Source organism: Carettochelys insculpta, chromosome 3 (assembly GCF_033958435.1).
Source record: "Carettochelys insculpta isolate YL-2023 chromosome 3, ASM3395843v1, whole genome shotgun sequence".
NCBI classification, from domain to species: Eukaryota; Metazoa; Chordata; order Testudines; family Carettochelyidae; genus Carettochelys; species Carettochelys insculpta.
Window position 1 is genome coordinate 74,212,908 of NC_134139.1, and position 21,714 is coordinate 74,234,621.

The window sequence follows — 21,714 nt, forward strand, 5'->3', positions numbered from 1 at the left end:
CATCAATGAATCTTTTGCCAGGGAAATGCTGCCTACATGTAGACAGAGCCTAACACTATGCTGCTTTTCTCCAAAGCAACTGTTTTATATTTTCTTCATCCTCCAACATTTGTGGAGATGAAACCAAAATAGAGGGATTGCTTTGGCAAAAATCAGGGTGACCCAGCAAAGGGCCAAACTGATCTGTACTCCTGTCTGACATTTGAAGAACTTCACACTGACTGAAATGTACAAATTACAAGGAACCATGGAAGATTACTAGAGCCCTGTGTGTATACAAAATTTGTATCCATAGCTACATCGATATATACAAAAATGAGCTGTGGATACCTGCATCCACACCTGCAGATATAAAACAGATATCTGTGAATTTGCAGCATGCTAAAGATTACATTATAAATGATATAAATGGTATGGTGTATCTTATAAAGTGACATGCATTTTTAGAAGGCCCATTCATACACATTGTAAAAATTCTCAGACCTTCCAGTATGTTACACAATTGTTTAAGTTTACGTAACTCTCTCTCTTAAATAATACCGACAGTGATAATGTCCACTGAGGCTCATATCTTGCAACATATGTATTTTAGTGCATAAAATGAAGCACATATTGGATCAGTCTAAAATACCAAGTCTTAAAGCAATTTAATAGCTGAAATATGGCTTTCTGACTTTAAATCATTATTTAATCGAGACATTTCCTTGAATTATGAAAATGCTGTGGCAGAGACCTCTATTGGTCCTTGAACAAAAACACCCACCCCTCTAAAAACAATAGATAAATAAAATTGCTAAACTCTTTGTTTTTCAGAATATTTTTAATATGGAATGTCTTAATATTGTCATTGACTGGAGTTATATTGGGCTTGGTTGTTCTGTGTCCATTGTTGAATCTGGCTGCAGTGATCCTATGTAAGCCATGAAACTCTTGTTTTGATGTCCCCAATCATTGTAATCTGGAGAGAAACTAAAACAAAACACAAGAATTTATGGCTGATGCCTTGAATCTCTGTACATCGCATTTCTCTAAATGGAACAGAGTGTAATTTCAGAAATATAGTTTATATACATTCTAGAGAACCTACTAATAGACAGGAGACTTTATACATAAGTCTAAATCAGCTATGTAGCTATGCATCCAAGGTCAGCAGTTACATGGGCTCAAGGAACTGGTCATAAATTACAGAGACTTTCATCTTAATGCTACCAGTTGAACTCCTGCCCAATTCAGTAATGACTGAAGAATTTTACAACCTGATAGTTTCATTTGCCATATTAGGTTTTAGGGCATTCAGGGATGTTGGACAGCAGTGTGTCTACCCTGCCTAAATTCCTGTCCTCTGACCCCTTGGAACCAACTACCTGCATTGTTGGCTCTAAACGCATTTTGTATCCACACAAAACACTCTAAATACATGGTCAGAAACGGGGAGCTTAGCTAAAACGTCCTGTTTGTCTGCCTGTAAGCAGTTCCAAACACTTAAGATGTTCTTTTGAGTGGCACTCCCCAGCCAGCCCTATGTAATCAGTTTTTCCTTCATTTTCTTCCGGAGTCTCTGGACCAGGCATGTCAAACTCAAAGCCTACTTGAGGGCTGCACAATCAAAAACTGATAGATTTTCTTTGGTGGCCCTGAAAGCTATCAGAGAGTCATAATTATTTATTATTATAGATTGTTTTAGGTATATTTTACAATATTTTTCAGATTGTGGTTGAATATAATACAATAATTTTAAATGAGAATTTAATACTTAATGGCCGTGTCTACACTATCCCAAACTTTGAAATGGCCATGCAAATGGCCATTTCAAAGTTTACTAATGAAGCACTGAAATACATATTCAGCACCTCTTTAGAATGCCGGCAGCCACAGCACTTCGAAATTGCTGTGGCTCACTGCCATGCAGCTCATCCAAACCAGGGTCCTTTTCGAAAGGACCCCACCAACTTCGAAATCCCCTTATTTCTATCAGCAGATAGGAATTAGGGGATTTTGAAGTAGCCAGGGTCCTTTCTAAAAGGAGCCCTGTCTGGACGACCCATGCAGCGGCAAGCCGTGTCAATTTCTAAGTGCCATGGCCGCTGGCATTCTAGTGAGGCACTGAATATGTATTTCAGTGCTTCATTAGTAAACTTTGAAATGACCATTTGCATGGCCATTTCGACGTTTGGGATAGTGTAGATGTAGCCAGCATGAATTTTATTGTTTTAGAATTTTATCAATGGTTCAGAATATTTGAGAAAAGACGCACCTAGCAGTGAGGGAAGAAAGAGATGGAAAACGTGGATGATAAAAGCAGACCAGGGAGAAAAGCCGACTCAGAAAAAGACAAAACATCTCTCAAAGAAAGAAGGTACAGATGGTTTTGCAGTGAGCACGCAAAGACAGATGTCAGGACACCTGCGTTCTATGGCTAGCACTGCACGCTGTGTGCTGCCAGTGTCGTCATCTCTAGAAATGAGGATAACCCACCACACAGGAAAGCCGTGAGTTACCAGCACGAGTGGGCTTTGAGATTTGTGGCTGGAAGGAACAGGAACAAGAGTTAATATCCAGTAAACCTTCAGTTTAACGGACTAATGGGGGAAGGGGTGTCCATTAATGCCAAAAGTCCGTTCTATCTGAATGGTTATGCTGGATGATGACAATGATGATGCACTGACCTGCCCAGCCCATTGTTCACTCCTGTCCTCACCCTCCCCTCTTCCCTTCCCCCCTTCTGCCCCATTCTTCCCCTCACACCTCCATCTCCCTCTCCCAATTCAGCTCCCAATTACCAGAAGAGGAGCTGAATGCCGGCCTGGCTCCTTCCACCTCCTACAGCTCTCAGCACTGCAGCTCCCTCAGTCCCCGGCTCTGAGCTGCCCAGACAAAGGTGGAGAATAGCTGCCCCCAGCCTGCCAGCAGCATCCTACGCCACAGCTGCTGCTCAGCGCTATTGCAGGCAGAGGCAGCTGGGTGCCAACATACTCCACGCACATGGAGCTGGGGGAGGAGCGCTCCCATGCTGGGCCAAAGCCCCCCCTGCCCCCAGCTCCTCTAGCCCTGGTGGCCCCAGCTGCTCCAGCAGCCCCAGCGGCAGCTCTGGTGAGTCTCCAGCATTTATTGGTGGTGGGGGGGGCGGTAGGCAGTGTCCTATTTCCAAAGTCCATTATCTCGGGGTCTGTTAAATGGAGGGTTTACTGTGTAGAAGCAGTACCTGAGGGGAATGGAGCTGTGCAGACTCAGAGAATGAAAATTAGAGCTGAGAGAAACTGATCACCACCAGCTCCCTGTGAAACGCTCCAATGTTATGTTGCTAAGAGTGTACTGAAGTTGGAACATTTCCATTGCAATGGGACATTTCTATTGTCGATCATTGTGACCAGGTTTGATTGAGGCTTTGGCTGGTTTTATGTATTTCCCTCTCACCTTTGTGCAGGGTGGGTACAACACAGTGAAACCCCTCCCCTGCCCCAAGAACAGCTGCTCTCCCCATACGGAGGTTAGAAATTCCCCTTTCCCCACCCGCTTTCAGAGGGCCACAGAAGATATCACAATCCAACATTTTTTTCCTGCATAGAGGAATCAGGGAGGGAGGAAAGGGGGGATGGGTGGGACAGGGTGGCCCCCAGTAGGGGAAGGGGTAATGGGGAGAGAGATCAGGTCAGGATCTCACTGCCTCTGTGCTACTGTCCAAAGTCCGGAAAGGAGATTTCCTTTCAGCTCCACCAAAAGAGAAACACTGCACTCCCCTCCCCCTCTTAGACCCCTCCCCCTCCAGTTTGCACTGCACTCCCACACCCACCCCAATTTCTCTGCACTTCCTTCTCAGACACACTGGGATTTACACTGCAATCCCCCAATGCACCATGTTCTCTCCCTACTTCAAACTCCTTGGGGCTTTTAGTCCCCCCACTGCAGTGCAGCCCCCATTGCACCACCCCCCTCAGGCCCCTTGAGGCCTGCATTGTCCCTCTAAGGGCCAGCATCTTCTCTCATAGCTGTTAAATCAAGATACTCTAAATATCTTCATTCTTTTGTGCTGCCATCTGTAATGCCTTGCCCCCTAGCCTTATGTTCTCACATACAGGCATGTTTGTTCCCTATCGCATCTTCTTTCTGAACTAGCCTTTCTGACAGGTTTTTACCCCACCCCAAGTATCATAGCTGAATTTGGAAGAAAATCATGATAAAATACAGTAAGCTTTGTTATCTGGCATGTTGGCGAAATGGAAGCTACCAGTACAGTGAGCAAGTTTGGGTGTGGTGGTGGGGGCGGGATTCAGGGCCAGAGGTTTGGGTGCAGGAAGAGTTTTGGAGTGCTGGATGTAGGCAGCACTCAATTCAGGTGGCTCCCTGCAAGCAGTCACATGTTCTTACTCTCATAGACAGAGGCACAGCAAGGCGACTCCGTGTGCTTCCACTGCCTGGCGGTGGTACCTTCATAGTTCCCATTGGCTGCAATTCCTGGCCAATGGGAGCGACAAAGCCAGCGCGTAGGGTGAGGGCAATGCATGGAGCACCCAGGGCAATTCTTCCACCTAGGAGCAACAGGGACAAGTTGCCACTTCCGGGGAGCCACATGGAGTCAGGGTGCCTGCTAGCCCTGCAGAAACCAGACTATAAACTGGATTTAAAAGGAAGATCAGAAATACCAGTTTATCGCGCTTTCCAGTTGAAGTGCCAGATAACTGAGACTTTATTGCAGAGTATTTTCCAGTTCCCAATCAATCTCTTCCTCCTACAACCATACCCATACCTCACCTGCCTTGTATGCCTTGTGGTGAAATGTTCCAGGCCAGATCATCATCACTGTCATATCTCCGAGGGTTGTCAAAGAAGTAGGACCTTGGACTGAATCCATGGCTTGGTACCATTCCTGGATTTGTCTAGCGAGAGAGAAACCACGCATCAGTAAAAAGGTCACCAACTTGTCTCTGGATGTCAGAGATGTCACCTGTTCATTGTCTAATTCAGACCCCTGAGGAGACATTTCATCAAAGGTTCCCAGCCCAGAGGTATGTCAGAAGTCTGTTAAACTACATTTTCCTGTCTCTCACCTCTTGTTTGGTTTCCTCATGCTCTCCCAACCCTACCAAGCCCCTACTTCCGTTGAGTAGAAGCGCTCATGCTGCCAGAGCTGCTGCCTTGTGTGTGTCTGCTCAAGACTCAATATCTACTCCTCCCCACTTCAGTCTGCTCTCTCCGCGCCCCCGCCCCCCAAGCCTCTGAGCAGTTTGGAACTGGCAGGCAGAGGAAAGGGAACATAGTGGGAAGATAACACTGGGAAGATGAGGAACTCCCAGGAGGGAGTTGGAGAACTGTAGACCGGCTGGACAAATGACCAGTCCTATTTCTACTTCCCAATCCCCTGACAATTACTCTGCATTTACTGGCACAGCATCGCATATCAGCTGTCCCTCAACCCAAGGAAAATTATCCCTGTGAAACTATTCCGAATTGAAGGGTGACATGAGAACATAAGAACAACCATACTGAGTCTGACCAAACTTCCATCTAGCTCAGTACTCTGTGTTCCAACAGTGGCAGGTGCCCCAGAACGAATGAACACAACAGGCGGTCGTCGAGTGATACCTTCCTGTAGCTCATTCCCAGGTTCTGGCAAACAGAATTAAGAATAGGATAGGTGGGAACAGGGTGCTATTACATATCTCAGCATTGATACACTTACTTCAGAGGCATAGACCAATCCAGAGGATATCATCCATTATTTAAGACTGTGAAGGGGCCAATTTTTCATTTACAAAACTAAACTACCATCTGTATTTTAGCTGACCTAGTGCTTTTTTTCACTCTGACATACAGGCCATGTCTACACTAGCCCCAGAACTTTGAAAGGGGCATGATAATGAACCTAATCAAAAGATGCTAATGAGGCACTCTATATTCATAGCAGTGCCTCATTAGCATATCCCAAACTGTTTCATTAGCATCCCCCTTTTGAAAGGCGGGGGCTAAGTGTGGACATAGCCATAGTGTGGCTCAGAATAAAGGCTCTATCCTACACATTCCTACACACACTTGATTTTTGTTTAAATTCTCTTCCACTCACTGCCAGTATTGTAACTTTCCACATCCCCCTTGCTCTGAGACATAATGGGGCAACATTTTTATTCTTGGCCCAGAGCAAGACGCAGGGTCGATCCTTCATTGTTCTTTGACATAAAGCCAGTATACAGTTTTTTTTCCCCTTTTTTATTAAACACCACCAACCAAGCAATAAATAGGTGGGTCCCCCAGTTCACTCGTTTTTGATTCTAGGATTGTTAGAGAGAAATCAGTACAGTTACTCTCTACAGATCACAACAAACTACCAAAGATGGCAAACCAAGAGTATTGTCTTCACTATTCCAGGAAAGCTATATTTTTGAACAGAACTAAGACGTTTCTATTTTTTAATTTGGAAAGAAATATTGTCAACACAACACTCCCCTAAAGTTTTCTATATCAATTATCCCCATTTATAAATAAGGAGTCAGAGCAATATATTGCATTTTCACTAAATTTGGGCGGTTTCTAAATCTTTTTGGACGAGTGCATGTAGTTTATTTTAATTGTGATTCTTTATATATTATCCTCTTGGCAAGCCTTTTTTGGTGTGGTAGCTTTGCAGCTATTAACAAGTATTTATATTACAATATTATCCTGTGGCTCATGGACTCCGTCTTCTGGCAAATTTGCATGAAAATTCATGAAATGGTTTGCTATGCAATCTGGGCCTTGGGCTTTTGTTTTTGTCTTTTTCTTTTACTGAAAATTGGAAGTTAAACTGAAGGTGAGTTGTTTATTTAACATCATTTTCAGTTTTCTCACTGTGACGTAGATTAGGATAAACCTATTTGTTATTATTCTACACTCACAAAATAAGGCTTTTTAAACACTGAGCGAGTGTCTACACTAGCCGGCTACTTCAAAGTAGCCAGCACAGCGTCGAAATAGCACCCGTCGCGTCTACACACGCCGTGTGCTATTTTGACGTTGAAATTGATGTTAGGCGGAGAGATGTCGAAATCACTATTCCCATCCAAAGATGGGAATAGCGCCCTACTTTGATATTCAAGGTTCAACGTCGAAGTAGGGCGTGTGTAGACGATCCGCGTCCCGCTACTTCGAAATACCGGGGTCCTCCATGGCGGCCATCAGCTGAGGGGTTGAAACGCTCTGTCCAGCCCCTGCGGGGCTCTATGGTCACCACATGCAGCAGCCTTTAAAGCACCACGGACCTGGATTTCCTGTGGCAGGAAGCTGAGAGCGTGCAGGCAGCAGCACGTGCACATGCTAGCCCTGCATGCCCTCTACAGACCCTGACCCCTCTAACCAGTGCCATGGCATCGAGCCAGCCCCCCTGAGCGCCCCCAGGGCTCCCCTCCTGAGGGGACCCAGGAACCCCAGCAGCCAAGCAGGGGGCCAAAAAGAGGCGGGGCCCCTCCTGGTTGGAGGCCGAGCTCCGAGACCTGCTGGGGCTCTGGGGTGAGGAGGAGGTGCTCCACGTGATAGGGAGCAAGCAGCGGAACACAGGAGCATTCACCCGACTGGCCGAGGGCCTGGCTGCCCGGGGTCACCCTGCCCACATTCTGGATCACGTCCGGAGTAAGGTGAAGGAGCTGTGGCAGGGGTACGCCCGGGCCCAGGACTCGGCCAGACAGTCTGGGGCTGCCCCTGCCACTTGCCCCATTACAGGGAGCTCAGGGCCATCCTGGGCCCCTGGGACACCTCCCCCCCCCAGCCACCCTTGACACCACGGCCGAGGAGTCCCAGCAGGCCTCGGAGCTGGAGTCCGGCCCAGAGGCCAGCCCCGCACCCCGGGGCCCACCCGAGGAGCACCCCCCCCAGGACAGCAGAGGAGGGGTCCAGCAGCGAGGACGGTCAGGTACGTACCCCACAGAGCACACACCCATGGGCCACAGGGCGGGGGCACCAGACACAACTGGGAGCCTCACACACACACAGTGGACCCCAACCTGCAAATGCCCAGCCACAGCATGGTCCCAGGACAGCAGCACGGTCATCAGCGCCTGTCAGCACCCACCCCCATGGACAGCACTCAGCCTTAACCCCAGGGGCAGGGGGACAATGCTATGGCAACAGCCAACAGGGACATCACCCACACCGATGGGGACAGAGACCCAGCACCCAAGAGGGGGCGGGGGGTTCTAACAGCCTTCCCCTCCCTCTCTCCCTCTCTCCAGCTGCACCATCCGACGCCCCAGGCAGCAAGGCACCCTCCGTCATCCTCGACAGCCCACCAGAGGTCAGCCACCGCCAGCGCCCGGAGATACCCCCAAGGGCAGCAAGACAGTCCCGCCACCGCCGGACTCTGTGGATGGCCGCTGTGGACCCCAGCTCCTGGCAGCTCTCTGGCAGCAGACGGAGGTGGCAGAGGAGAGACTCTGCTTTGACTGGGAGGAGTCCACCCGGCAGCGGGCGGCGTGGGAGGACTTTATGGGGGGTCTCCCGGGACATAGCCGGGTCAATCTGGGAGGCCATGGCCCGGCGACTGCCTTCACTGCCTCTCCATGCGAGGCCCCCCCGCCGCAACACCTACCACCCCACCTGCCTTGCCGCCTGCTGCCCCACCTGACGCCCCACCCACCTTGTCACCTGCTGCCCCGCCTGCCGCCCCACCCGCCTCGCTGCCTGCAAGCTCCACAGAGCCCACTGGGGCTGAAAACTGGCCAGTGGAGGCATCCCGGCCGTACTTGCCGGTCCTCCCAGCCCCCAGCCGGCCACTCTGGGGACCACAGACGGGGGGGAGGGTCACAAACCATACCCATCGGGGGTCGCACCCCTCTACCCCCACCCCAGACTGATGGGCCAACGGCCGAGCCGTCCGCTGGGCCCCCATGTATATAGTTTTCCCTCTTTTTGTATATTGGTTGCAGTTTCTGTTGTGAACAAAACAAGTTATCAGTTTTCAGAAAAAGTTTTATTTTCAAAAAAGCTGGAGGCGTGTGCTTGTTGTGGGAGTGGTATGCGGGTGTTGGGGGCGGTGTGCAGGCAGTGCGGGCTGTGTCTGTTGGGGGGGGGTCTTCTGGGGAAGGCCAGGGAGGTGCGCAGGGGTCTCCCTGATTGAAGTGGGCCCGCAGGGCCTCATGGACCTGTACCCCCTCATGGTGGGCCTGGCAGCTGGGTGTGGCGGCCGGCTGAGGGAAGCCCATGCTGTCGTCGACCACCCACCCCTGGACGAAAGCCTCCCCCTTGCTCTCAACGATGTTGTGGAGCGTGCAGCACGCGCCCACAACCTGGGGGATGTTTTGGAGGCTGACGTCCAGTCGGGCAAGGAGGCACCGCCAGCGGCCCTTCAGATGGCCGAATGTCCTCTCCACTACCTGGTGGGCGTTGAACCACTCCTGGCTGGCATTGAGGTGGCCGGTGTACGGGCACATGAGCCAGGGCTGGAGGGGGTAGGCCGCATCTGCCACGAGGCAGAGGGGCACAGTGGTGTCCCCCAGAGGGATCTCCCTCTGGGGGAATGTAGGTCCCTGCCTCCAGCCAGCGGCACAGGCCCGAGTTCCTAAAAACATGGGCATTGTGTGTGCAGCCGGGCCAGCCCACATACACGTCCTGGAAGCGGCCCCGACTGTCCACCATGGCCTGCAGGACCATGAAGTGGTAGGGTCTGCGGTTAATGTATCTTCCTCCACTGTGGTCCGGGGTGTGGATGGGGATGTGGGTCCCATCCAGGGCCCCGAAGCAGTTTGGGAACCCCATGGAGGCGAATCCGGTGATGGCTGCATCCAGGTCCCCGAGTTGGACATCCCTCTGGCGCAGCATGGTGTTAAGCGCATGGACCACCTGTGGGGAGGGAACACAGGCGCCCATGAGGCTGTGCAGGGTGCTCCAGGGCCCTTCCCCCAGGCCCCCCTCCTGGGCACCTCCCTGGGTACCCAGCCCCTCCCTCCTCGGCACCCCTCCCTCCCCAGCCCCACACCCGGTCCCCCCGCCCCCCAGTGGGTACGTGCCCAGGCCTCCTTACCTCCATGACAACAGCCCCGACCGTGGCCTTTCCCACTGCAAACTGGTGTCCCACGGAGCAATAGCTGTCTGGAGTGGCCGGCTTCCAGACTGCTATTGCGACCCTCCTCTCGAGGCGGAGGGCGCACCGCATCTGGGTGTCGTGGTGCCTCAGTGCTGGGGTGAGCCACTGGCAGAGCTCGAGAAAGGTCTGCCAGCACATGCGGAAGTTCCACAGCCACATGTTGTCATCCCACTCCCGCATGACAAGCTGCTTCCACCACTTGGAGCTGGTGGGGTAGCTCCAGAGGCGGGGGAGCAGCCAGTGAGGGAGGAAGAGGGGAGCCCGGTGGTCAGGGGCATCCCTGTCTGCATCCGGGGAGGGCTCCTCTGGCAGGAACCACTGGGCAGCCTCCCAGGCAGCACCTAGCAGGGTGCTTGCCCCCGGATGACTACCTGGAGGGCCTCCTCTTGCTGCTGCTGCTGCTGCTGCTGCTGCTGCTGCTGGGTGTCCATATCTGCTGTGACTTGGTCTGTGAGAGAGTGGCTACTGCTCTGCAGACCTCATGCTGTGCAGGCCGGGTGTGTCTGGGAGGGGCCCTTTAAAGGAGCGGCTTGCTGTTGACCTGGAAGGGCTAGTCCAGCCTGTGACCCGGTCCATGGGCTTTCCTGGCCCCTTATTTCGATGGGGAGCGCTTGTGTGTGTGGACGCTCTGCATTCCTTCCAGGGCGGCTCCTTTCGACGTTGCCTGTCGCTACTTCGACGTTGAACATCGATGGTACCAGCCCTGGAGGAGGTGTAGACAATACATGTCGACGTAGCCTATTTTGATGTTCTTACTTCGAAATAGGCTACTTTGACGTAGTTGTGCTAGTGTAGACGTAGCCTGAGTGTAGTTAATCTTTGGAACAATTTACCAAGAGTTGTGGTGGATTCTCTGGCACTGGCAATTTTTAAAATCAACATTAGTTATTTTTAAAAACATGTTATGTATAGTTCAAAAGTAGTTGTGATTTTTCGGGAGTTCTGTGCCCAGTGTTATACATTAGGTCAGAGTAGGTGATCGTTATGATCCCTTCTGGCCTTGAAATCTTTGAATCTCAGTCTAAGAAAATGGTAGTATTTGCCTTGTCACATTTGACAGCACTTTTTAGTAAAGAAAATTTCCCCTCTAATAGGTACCCTGTAAGATGAGTGAAGTTAGAGTTCTCTGTTTAAATTAGGGCTAGCTTGCTCCTCCTAACTCTACTCCACCAAACTTATAAAATCCTAGTGCCTTTTCTAGACAAGATGTAAAATTGTAGTGTTACAACTTGTTAACTAATGCGTTCTTCCACTAACATTTAATAGGAAATCTAGTCCATAGCTGTTGCATTTAACTTCAGTGGGACTATTCATATGACTAAAAGTTTGCAGAATCATACTCTACGTGGCCTTTTTTTTTTTTGCAAGATAAAGTTAGATTGTCTCCTATTACTTGAACATTTCTCTTTGTTCTGATTTATTTTGCGAATCCTTTTCATACAATCTTAAATTCACTAGCTGGAGTGACTCTACTATACTCAAATTAAAGAAAAATGAACTCACTACAGTGTAACAAGAGAACCTTTATCTTTTTAAAAATTGGTTTCCTTTCTTCTCAGTTATATGGGACTATTTACTAGGCAGTGATGAATCCAGGATTTTTAAAGGGTTGTTTGGTTTAATGAACAGCACCTGGACTATCTAAATGGTGGGAGATTCAAGTGATTGCAGTTTTAACAGTAAAAAGCATTTGTCACACATACCCATTCCATTCTTATTCATCTTGGATTTGTCATTGTCTGAAGTTTGAGTATTATCATAAATGCACACTGCTGCTCAACAAGCTTCAGTGAAATGCATTTTTAAAAGAATTGTGAATTGAGCACTCTTGCCATCCCTGGGGAATTAAGCCCTTTGTACTTCTACAGGGCATGTCCTATACAGTTTACAGTGCAAACTTTCCAGTATGTTTGTCAGTGTGTCTCACATTAATCTGGAGGATTACCTGCAATTATTAGAAGATATTTTAGTTTCTCTGTCTCCTTAAGCCCAACATGTTTTGCTTTCAAACCTTGGCCTCACCATTCTGTTGAAACTACTAACAACGATTTCAGTTAGTGACAATTGTTTTTCTGGTTTTGGTGATATAGAAACTTCTTCTTGGTACTAAGATCATCAAACCCATTTATATCTATTATACTGAGCAGCTGTCAGACAATAACTTGTTAGCAACTGGCTTTACATCGGTGCCCTAAAAATGAAAAAAACAAAGAGAAGTCCTGTGGCACCTTAAAATCTAACATATTTTTGGAGCATAAGCTTTTGTGGGCTAACAAAGTGGGTCTTTGCCTACGAAAGCTTAAGCTCCAAAAAATCCATTAGGCTATAAGGTAGCACAGGACTTCTCATTGTTTTTGTGGATGCAGACTACCCCTACCCCTCTGATATTAAAAATGAAAGACACTGTTTCTTTGCCATATTCATGTACCAGGTTAAAAAAAAAAACCAGTCCAGTAGCACTTTAAAGCCTAACAAAATAAATTATCAGGTGATGAGCTTTCGTGGGACAGACCCACTTCTTCAGACCATAGCCATGTACCAGGTAAGCTTTTCTACAGTAACCTGGTAAGGGGAAGTGGCATGTCTGGATGATTAAAAATATTTTGTTTTTACTGAGAACAGTTTCAAAATAAGTTAAAATGTGGAGAGGTAAAAACTAACAGTAAATTGAGCCCTGCAGCTTGTCTGAAGCTTATCAGTGGAAGAGGTTTTACTTACCAGATCTTTTGTAGGGTTTCGAACACGGAAAAAGTACACAACTAAGGAAGTCGGCAGCAGCTCCCAGACAAAGAGGACCACACCAAATACAATGTACCCAGCATCACCCAGCTGACACTTCAGATCTGCCTGTTGACAAGTCAGAGGAGCATGGTCAGAAATGAAAAAAATTAGTTTGTTTAAAAGTGTAAGAAACACAATCATCTTACTTAGGGTGAAATGTGTGTACGAATTAGGCAACATGATATGTATAAAAGTAAAGGTATTCTTACACATAAAAAACCCTTTGGAAAGATACAAAGTTCTATTTAATTTTGTAAAATGTTTTTCCTTCCTTCCTTTTAAAAATTACGATCATCACCATTTTTAAGGTGTTTTTCTCTGCTATCCAAAAGCTACTAGTTCAGTCCCCGTGGCTGCATGCCAGGTGTGTAGTCTGCCAAGAAAGTGAGAAAATAAGACACTAGTTTTCTAAGCTCTTTCACAGGATGAGAAATAAAAAAAAACTTACAACTTTTCAGTCAGTGCATGCGCAGATAGCCTGAGTCTATCAACCAGGGTTCGGAGACTCACTTCCAGGAGCTCCAAAATGTTGTGTAGATATGGGGCACCCAAAAATGAAGGCATCCAGCATTGCTAGTCATGTTTTGTTACATTCAGAATGAAAAACCAGTCATTTGCCAGCTTTAATTGTGGGAACAGCCAGCATGCACTGCAAGTTACCAGCCCCGGTGGGCCAAAGATATAGGCTTTTATGTAAGAGAGGCGTCACAGGCTGCCATGTCCCATGTAATCTTGTTCCAGGGCAGGAGATGCACATGGAGCAGAAATGCAGGTAGCATATGACACCTCCCTTTTACTTGTACTTCCCTGATTTTCAGCCATTGTGCATGTTCTAGTACCTGGGCATTAGCCTGTTTACTTTTAAATGATGTAAACTTCTGAGGTCAAAGCTTGACATTTTCAAAAGAACCCACAGGAATGAGGCATTCAACTCCCATTACAATTCAACAGAGATTGAGTAAACCATCATTTAAAACCCCCACCATTCAGTCTTAGCTGTCATTGTGGGTTAATTAAAACTTGACTGATCATATGTTAACACTAATGCTACCTGAAGGGAACACACAGCTGTTCTCACTTTTATTGATAGAGCAGAAAAGCTGCTTCTATTTTCTGGGGGATGCTGGTCTCATAGAAGTCAATGAGAAATTTGACAATGACTTGAAAGGAGCTGGGATTTTGCTCATGTGATTAAACTGTAAATGGGAGTCACCTACTTCTCTGCTACCCAGATAAGATCTAAACTAGCTCTTTCAGTAATTGGGGAAAAAAATAAAACAAACCCTCCACACCCAGTTTTTAATAAAAGGAAGTTCCTTTCTAACCTTTCAAACTAAATGCAAATAGAGTGTAATAATCAGAGGGTGATTTTTTTGTCGTTGGCTTTGTGATTGGTTTTTCTTCAATAACTGGATTATTTTCCTACGCATTTTACTACTAAAAAATTCATGTTGTTGAAGAAAAAACTCGGTGCCTTTACTTAATTTTAAAAAAAATCCAAAAGACATTATTGTGGTAGTTCTTGTTTGTTGACAATTCTGAGTATAGAGGATCAGTTTTCCTTAGCAGGAAACTTCATACTTGCCTGATCTGATACGTTGTACCAGTCATAATCAAAAGAATTGATTTTCTTTGTTTGAGAAGATGATAAGATGAATAAGTTATAACAGGCTCTTGAGGTATAGAGTAGTATAACTGTCACGCCTATACTTGTCACCTGACACACAGATGAACCCTAGAAGAGAGAATTAAATATATTTTAGTAATTAAGTCTGAAAATGGCAAGCATACCATTTTGCATGGACTTAGTGATCTCTCCTTTGTAATTTTGGATAGAATTTAATGTTTTGTCTTTAAATCTGGGAATCCTTTTCTATGCAAGAGTGGCAGTATCAGATGTTAGCATGATCAGCTACCGTTTAAGACTAGCACCACTTTCAATCTTAGAGTCACTAAAGTACTTAAAATAAGAGCAGAAGAGTTGTATCTGGGGAATAAAACTTATTGGACTCTTTCCACCCTCCTGCAAAAATACAATCTCCAAGTTCACCACAGCAGACTGAGAATTTCCTGTATCAGATTTTAAACTGATACTATGATGCAATGTTGTGCATTTTACAGTTACATGCCACCTATTTATTTCGTAGCTATCTGAGTGTGTACAAAACAGTAGGTAACCGTTGCAGGCAAATACACTGCACACAGAAATCACATCCTGCACTGTAGCCCTGCCCAACGTATAGTTTAGAATCAATAGGAGACACTCAGTCAACAAAGACAAGAGGCGCAGAATGAGTCTGTGCAACAGCAGGTGAATTTGAGGTCAGGAATGTAGACTGGAATGGGTCCCAGAGTGTTTTGGTAGTCAGGAGGATTCTTTAACTGGGTTTGGAATGATCAAATATAGGGGAATGGTGTGATCCACATGCAAGTTCAAGAGCACACTGACTGCAGCATGCCATAGCCTCAGAAATTGAGGGTCAAGAGTGAAAGAGCCCATAACAGCAAGCATCAAAGTTGCTGAGACAAGATCAGATTAAGGAAGCGTAAGAGTCTTGGCACAGACAGGAGTAGGCTAAATATCAGTGTTAATTCTGTCCTGGAGACAGGCACACAAGAGAATAGTTGGAGTGAAAGAGCCTCAGGGAGAACTCTGTGGGGCTGGCCTGGTGGCAGCCTTTTACACAACCAAATAGGAGATAACAAAGTTTGGATCCTGAGTTCTCTGGATTAGCAGAGTTAGTGCTTTCAGCCCCTTTAGGGAAGGAGGACACTTTTTTTTCCCATCTCATGTGGCTTCCTTTCTCTCCCATAGTGGAGGTATGTAGAGTCATACATGGGCTCCAGAGCCTGACAGAGTTGTCCACCTCATCATGGGCCTTTTTACAAGAATGAGGGGAACAGGAGGGTCCACTCATTCAGAAGCATAACTCCAAGATTTCTAGCCTGGTTTAGAAAGTCTGAAGGTAAAAAGTGTTGGGATTAGAGGCATAAGACAATAGGGAGTCAACTACTTGAGTATCATGTAATTCCACCAGTTTATAGTGGTCTCCAAACCTTCACATAAAATATTTCTTCCTCTATGTGTCTGTAGAGGTCTTTTTAGCTGTTATGCCAAAATGGAAAGGGTAGGGCTTCCCTAGACTCTGAATAACTGTGACCAACTGTACAAGGAGACACTGTTTTCTTTGTACACAGGCACACAGCATAGTATAGTAGCTAGACCAGGGGCCTGCAACTCAGGTGACCTGGAGCACCCTCAACTCAACCACTGACAGACTGCAAGGCTCTCAGTGCTTCAGTTCGGTCCTCTCTGAGAAGGAGCACTTTGCATGGAAAGTACAGAGAATTACTGCTCTGTGGGTGTGCTTTCCCTTGAGATGCCACATTTTGTTGTCTGGTTGTGCTGATGTCACAGTTTCATAAATGTCACATCAATGCTGTAGTGACCTTTTTCTGCCTTCTCTCAGTCTGATAGCATTTGTATTCCTCACACGGACAGTCTGCGTGTGCTCTCTTCTGCAGTCTCCTCTGTCACTCTGAGCAGCCGAGTCTTCTCAAGAGTCTTCACACCCATGATAAGTGGTCATCCTGCCAACTAAACTCATGCCAGATTACAGATGTTGCTGGATGAGAGAGTTCTGCATTAGAGAGGTTCTACCTGCACTGTATATAAACTTGGCCAATGGCAGAGTTAAAAATTGCTCTTGAGAGGGAGTATAGTTATGCCAACACAATAATCCTGGCCCAGCCTCTACTTTTGGAGAATTGGATCACCATTTATGAAAAACTAGCTACCAAACCCTTCACAGCAAAATGACCAAAGACATTGATTCATCTGACACACTGTGTCTCTGCTGCTACTTAGCCTGCTTGATGTCCTGGATGTGAGTGCACAGCTTTGTAGATCGGCATGCTTGACTGCCTGATTAAAATGATGCTGCGCCTATAAATACTGCTAAAAGTGCCCCTGTCTGCAGGAGTATAATATGTTGGCAGGCTTGGCTTGAGCTGTGGGACTCAGATATTGATAAGGGAACTGAAACCAGAAATACAGTATATGGTGGTGAACGCTGTGGTAAGACCATTGCAAACAACAGGAAATGCTGTAATGAGGAAACAGTTGTTACATACTTCTCTGTTCTCCCTCTGTGTGGGAGAATCAACTATGCTGTTATGGAAACGGAGGAGGAGGGAGACAGGAGCTGCTGATTCTCAGACATCACAGCTCAGTTCTTTATGCTGACAACACAAGACAGAAGAAAGCAGCTGGCATTTTTCAGTGCTGTTTTTGCCAGATTACAGGGAGAACTAGTGCAGTGTAGGATTTAAAAATGCCATAGGTTTAACTTCTATCACTTCTTGCTCAGCAAATAGAATACTATGATAAAAAAAATGCTTCGTTCACTAGGGCCAAATCCTCAGAGTGGTGTCTAGCCTAAATAGTTGGGTCGTAGGAAGACACATGGGGCAAGTAAGCAAGGGGGAATCCTTCCTCACAGGCCATAATGATTATTTAAGCCACTTAGCTGCAGTGGATTTACATGCCCTCAAAGGACTGAGGGTACCTGCTGTGGCGAGAATCTAGTCATGCACTCTGTGCTTGTGTCATGCCAGAACAGAGGAGCTGATAGTCCCAGGGCAAACTCTGGAGAGGCTGGGGAGACTCCATGCCCCTGGAAGGGGTGGAGCCTCAGGCAGAGTGGGTGGGGCTAGGGGCAGCCAGCCATCAGTGCCACCCATACCATGGCATGCTCCTCCCTCATCCTCCTCACCAAGCAGCGTTCACTGTAAGCTGAGTGCTAGGGCTGCTGCCCAGGCAAGATACAGGTGCCAACCAACTGATAAGCTGAGCGCCCAGAACCACCCACAGCTGGCAGCGTTTGTTTTTACTGATGAGGTAACAGGCTCTACTGATGAAGTAACAGGCTCTGTGGACATGGGGAAGTCAGTGGATGTGATATACCTTGACTTCAGCAAAGCTTTTGATACCGTCTCCCACAACATTTTTGCCCATAAGTTAAGGAAATAGGGTTTGGATAAGATGAATAGAAAGCTGGCTTGAGGGTTGGGCCCAACGGGTAGTGGTCAATGGGCCAATGTCTGGATGGCAGTCGGTTTCAAGCGGAGTGCCACAAGGCTTGGTTCTGGGGCCAGTGTTTTTCAACATCATTATTAATGACCTGGATGAGGGACTGGATGGCACCATCAGCCAGTTTGCAGATGACACAAAACGAGGGGGAGAGGTAGGGAAGTTGGAGGGTAGAGAGAGATTCCAGAGTGACCTGGATAATTTGGAGGACTGGGCCAAAAGAAATCTGATGCGGTTCAACAAAGAGAAGTGTAGAGTCCTGCACCTGGGGCGGAAGAATCCCAAGCATTGTTACAGGCTGGGGACCGACTGGCTCAGCAGCAGTACAACAGAAAGGGACCTAGGGGTTATGGTGGATGAAAGGCTGGATATGAGTAAACAGTGTACCCTTGTAGCCAAGAAGGCTAACGGCATACTAGGGTACATTAGGAGGAGCATTTCGAGAAGATCTAGAGAAGCAGTTGTTCCCCTCTATTCGTCACTGGTGAGGCCACATCTGGAATATTGTGTCCAGTTTTGGACACCCCCCCCCCCCACTATAAAAAGGATGTGGATTTGCTGGAGCAGGTTCAGCAGAGTGCAACAAAAATGATTAAGGGACTAGAGCACAAGACCTATGAGGATAGGCTGAGGGATTCGAGCTTGTTTAGTTTACAGAAGAGAAGACTGAGGGGTGATTTAATAGCAGCCTTCAACTTCCTGAAGGGGAGCTCTAAAGAGGAGGGTGAGAAACTGTTCTCAGTGGTGTCAGATGGTAGAACAAGGAGCAATGGTCTGAAGTTGAAGAGGGAGAGGTGTAGGGTAGATATTAGGAAAAAGTACTTCACCAGGAGGGTGGTGAAGCATTGGAATGTGTTGCCTCGAGAGATGGTGGATTCTCCATCCCTTGATGATTTTAAGTCTTGGCTTGACAAGGTCCTGGCTGGGATGACTTAGTGGGGGTTGATTCTGCTTGAAGCAGGGGGCTGGACTAGAAGCCTGCCTGAGGTCCCTTCCAGACTTAGGATTCTGTGATTCCATGGTGCACATCTGCACATGCCTGGGTGCACATAACAAAATTTATTCTGCCCCAGATAGCAAAAATTAGAGAGAACACTGCTCTGAAACCCCCAGAGGCACACAGGGTGCTGGCACTCTGGTAGCAATTCAAAAGGGCCTGGGCTCCAGCCACTGCTGCTATGAGAGTGGCAGCAGCGGTCAGGAGCCCCAGGCTTTGTTGAATCACCAGGCCCTGGGGCATCTATCCCCTTTGCTCCTTCTGTTGGCAGGCCCATGGCAGGAACCTCTGAAGAATGGGGCTCTACCCATGTGAGGCCCTCTGCCCTTCCAATCCTATATCATTTTGTACAGTAGAATGAAAAGGGTTCCACTTTCTGAGGCTCTGTGACTATGCAGGAGAAGGCAAGGCATACCCCCGTGCACTTTCACAAGGGATGATATTTGAACAGAGGCAGCTGGGAAATGTGATGGTCAAATGGAAGGGTGCCAAATCTCCAAATCCCACAATGAGGGCGTTTTGCCATTTGGGGTTGCCAGGTATCCGGTTTTTGACCAGATCACCTACTTAAAAAGCAGAGGTGGAAAAAGTACCTAGAAAAGTTACTTGAATAAAGGCACAGCTGCTTTCACTTCTGGATACTTGAGTACAATCAAGTGTGGCATGTGTGCGCATGCATACATGTGCGTACTTTTGCTCAAAGACTACATCAATACTAGAGAGATGCTTCGAGAGAAGCCCTTCTGGAAGAGCTCCTTCTGAAAGAACACAGCCACACACAAAAGAGCGGCTCGAAAGAGTGATTTGCTCTGTGAAAGAGAGTGTCCACAGAGCCCCTGCTCTTTCGAACGAATGGGACACAGGGGGAAAAATCAGGCCCCGGGAGGCGTGTTGACATGTGTTTGCTTTTGAAAGAAGCTTTCAAAGAAGGTGCTTTTCCTGCAACGGGAAAGGAAGAGCGATTTTGAAAGGAGCAGGATTCTTTTGATTTACTTTTGAAAGAACACTTTTTGTGTGTAGATGCTCTGTGGGATCTCTCGAAAGAGTCCCCTTCTTTTGAAAAATCTCTCGAAAGAACTTGTTAGCGTAGACACAGCCAAATAGTTTTCCAGAGGGACACTGGTGACTTGCACTTAAGACCATTCCCCACCCCATCCTCACAAAGCAGCTGTACTTTTACGCAAGTAACATTTTTGGTTACTTTTCCCACCTCTGTGAAAAAATGACACTGGCAGCTCTGGTCAGCACCACTGACTAGGCCATTAATCAGGTGGTTTGGGGCTGGCAGGGTCCCTGCCTGGGTCCGTATGGCTGCACAGAAGTTGTGATGTGTCCCTTGGCTTCTAGGCGTAGAGGCAACAAGGGACTCTACAGGCTACCCCCACTAAAAGTGCCAGCTCCATAGGTTCCTTTGGCCAAGAACTACAGCCCAATGGGAGCTGCAGGGTACGGTGTCTGGGCACAGGCAGTATGCAGAGCCCCTGTGCCACGCCTGCCCCTTCCCTAGGAGCCAAGGGACATGTTGCCATTTCCAGGGAGCCACCTGACGTAACTGCTGCCAGAACCTGCACCAACTCCTGCCCCAGCTTAGATCCCCTTGCCACACTCTGAACCCATTAGGCCATCCTGCGCCTCAAAGCCCTCATGCCATCAATCCCTCCCCTGCAGCCTAACTTCCTCCTCCAGCCCAGACACCATCCCCTGAACCTTCTCATTTCCAGCTCAACCCTGGAGCCTACACCGTAGCCCAGAGCCCAGACCCCTCCAAACACCTCAATTCCCTGCCTCAGCTGAGAGCCCCTACACACACTCCAAACCCCTAATTTCTGGTCCCACACCCCCAGCCACAGCCCCTACTCCCTTCTGCTCCGCAATCTCCTGCCTGGTGAAAAAGAACAAGTGAGGATTTGGGGACTGGGGATGGAGTGAGCAGGAGTGGGGCTGGGCCTTGGCGGCGTGGGCAAGGGTGTTCCATTTTGTGCGATTAGAAAGTTGCCAACCCTACTAATTTTGTATGGTCAAATGGGATGGAATTTTACTAAGAATTTCTGCACAGCAGTGCAGTTGAAACTAAAAATCACTTAGCTGTGCTGTCCAGCTTTCAGAGCTGTAAACTAAACACAAGTAATGAAATTCTACAATCATTACACAAGCAAAACTCCCATTTCAGTTCAACAGGAGTCAGTAAGTTAACGGTTACTTCAGACTTCTGCATTCCACTGTTAGTGTGCATGTTGTATGTTTCTATCACCTCAACACTAATTTCAAATGCGTTGTGCTTTGTAAGACAGACTGGATTTCTAGTGGGAGGAGGAAATGAATGAAGAAGTCTATCCCATCTTTCGGTTGGTAAACACCTCTCTATTACAAAAACTCACACGTAGATGATAGGCAGGAGGTAGATACATTTCCAAATGAAAAATCTGAAAAAGCACAAAGCTGCAGTCTGAAATCTGCCGATCATGGGCTTTCAGTTGTTGAATAATACCTCCAGATTGATTAAGTAGGAAAAATAATTAGCTGGCCAGTCAGCCGGAAAGAATTTTATTTTATTTTCATGTAAGATTTTCTTTATAGTAATGGAAATTTACAGTTTTGGCAAATTTATTTTGATGAAACAGATGTTAATATATTTTTATTAAACTTTAGTCACTTACCTCCAGCCTTAACTTCTTAGTGCAAGTTAAAAAGTCAAGGGATCTTTGAGAAAATAAAGCCCTCTTTCACTATGTCTGTTATGTTGCAGAACATCGTCTATTGACTTTATACCAAATACATATTGGCTTCAATAGCATTACA

At 47.2% G+C, this 21,714-nt stretch overlaps 1 protein-coding gene across 4 annotated transcripts in view; it reads right to left on the bottom strand.

Moving 5' to 3' along the window:
- Nucleotides 1–801: 801 nt before the first annotated feature.
- GPR137B (G protein-coupled receptor 137B) overlaps nucleotides 802–21,714 on the bottom strand; it is a 50,349-nt gene continuing 29,436 nt past the window's right edge. For 2 of the 4 annotated variants that reach the window (XM_074990123.1, XM_074990124.1), the window contains exons 6-9: nucleotides 14,408–14,561; nucleotides 12,764–12,888; nucleotides 4,750–4,874; nucleotides 802–969 (exon numbers count right to left, since the gene is read on the bottom strand). In XM_074990123.1, the coding sequence (XP_074846224.1) occupies nucleotides 858–969; nucleotides 4,750–4,874; nucleotides 12,764–12,888; nucleotides 14,408–14,561 (516 nt within the window). In that variant the 3' untranslated portion in view covers nucleotides 802–857. Of the gene's footprint in view, nucleotides 970–4,749; nucleotides 4,875–12,763; nucleotides 12,893–14,407; nucleotides 14,562–21,714 lie in introns of all 4 variants that reach the window. The other 2 variants (XM_074990125.1, XM_074990126.1) reach the window with 2 other exon arrangements.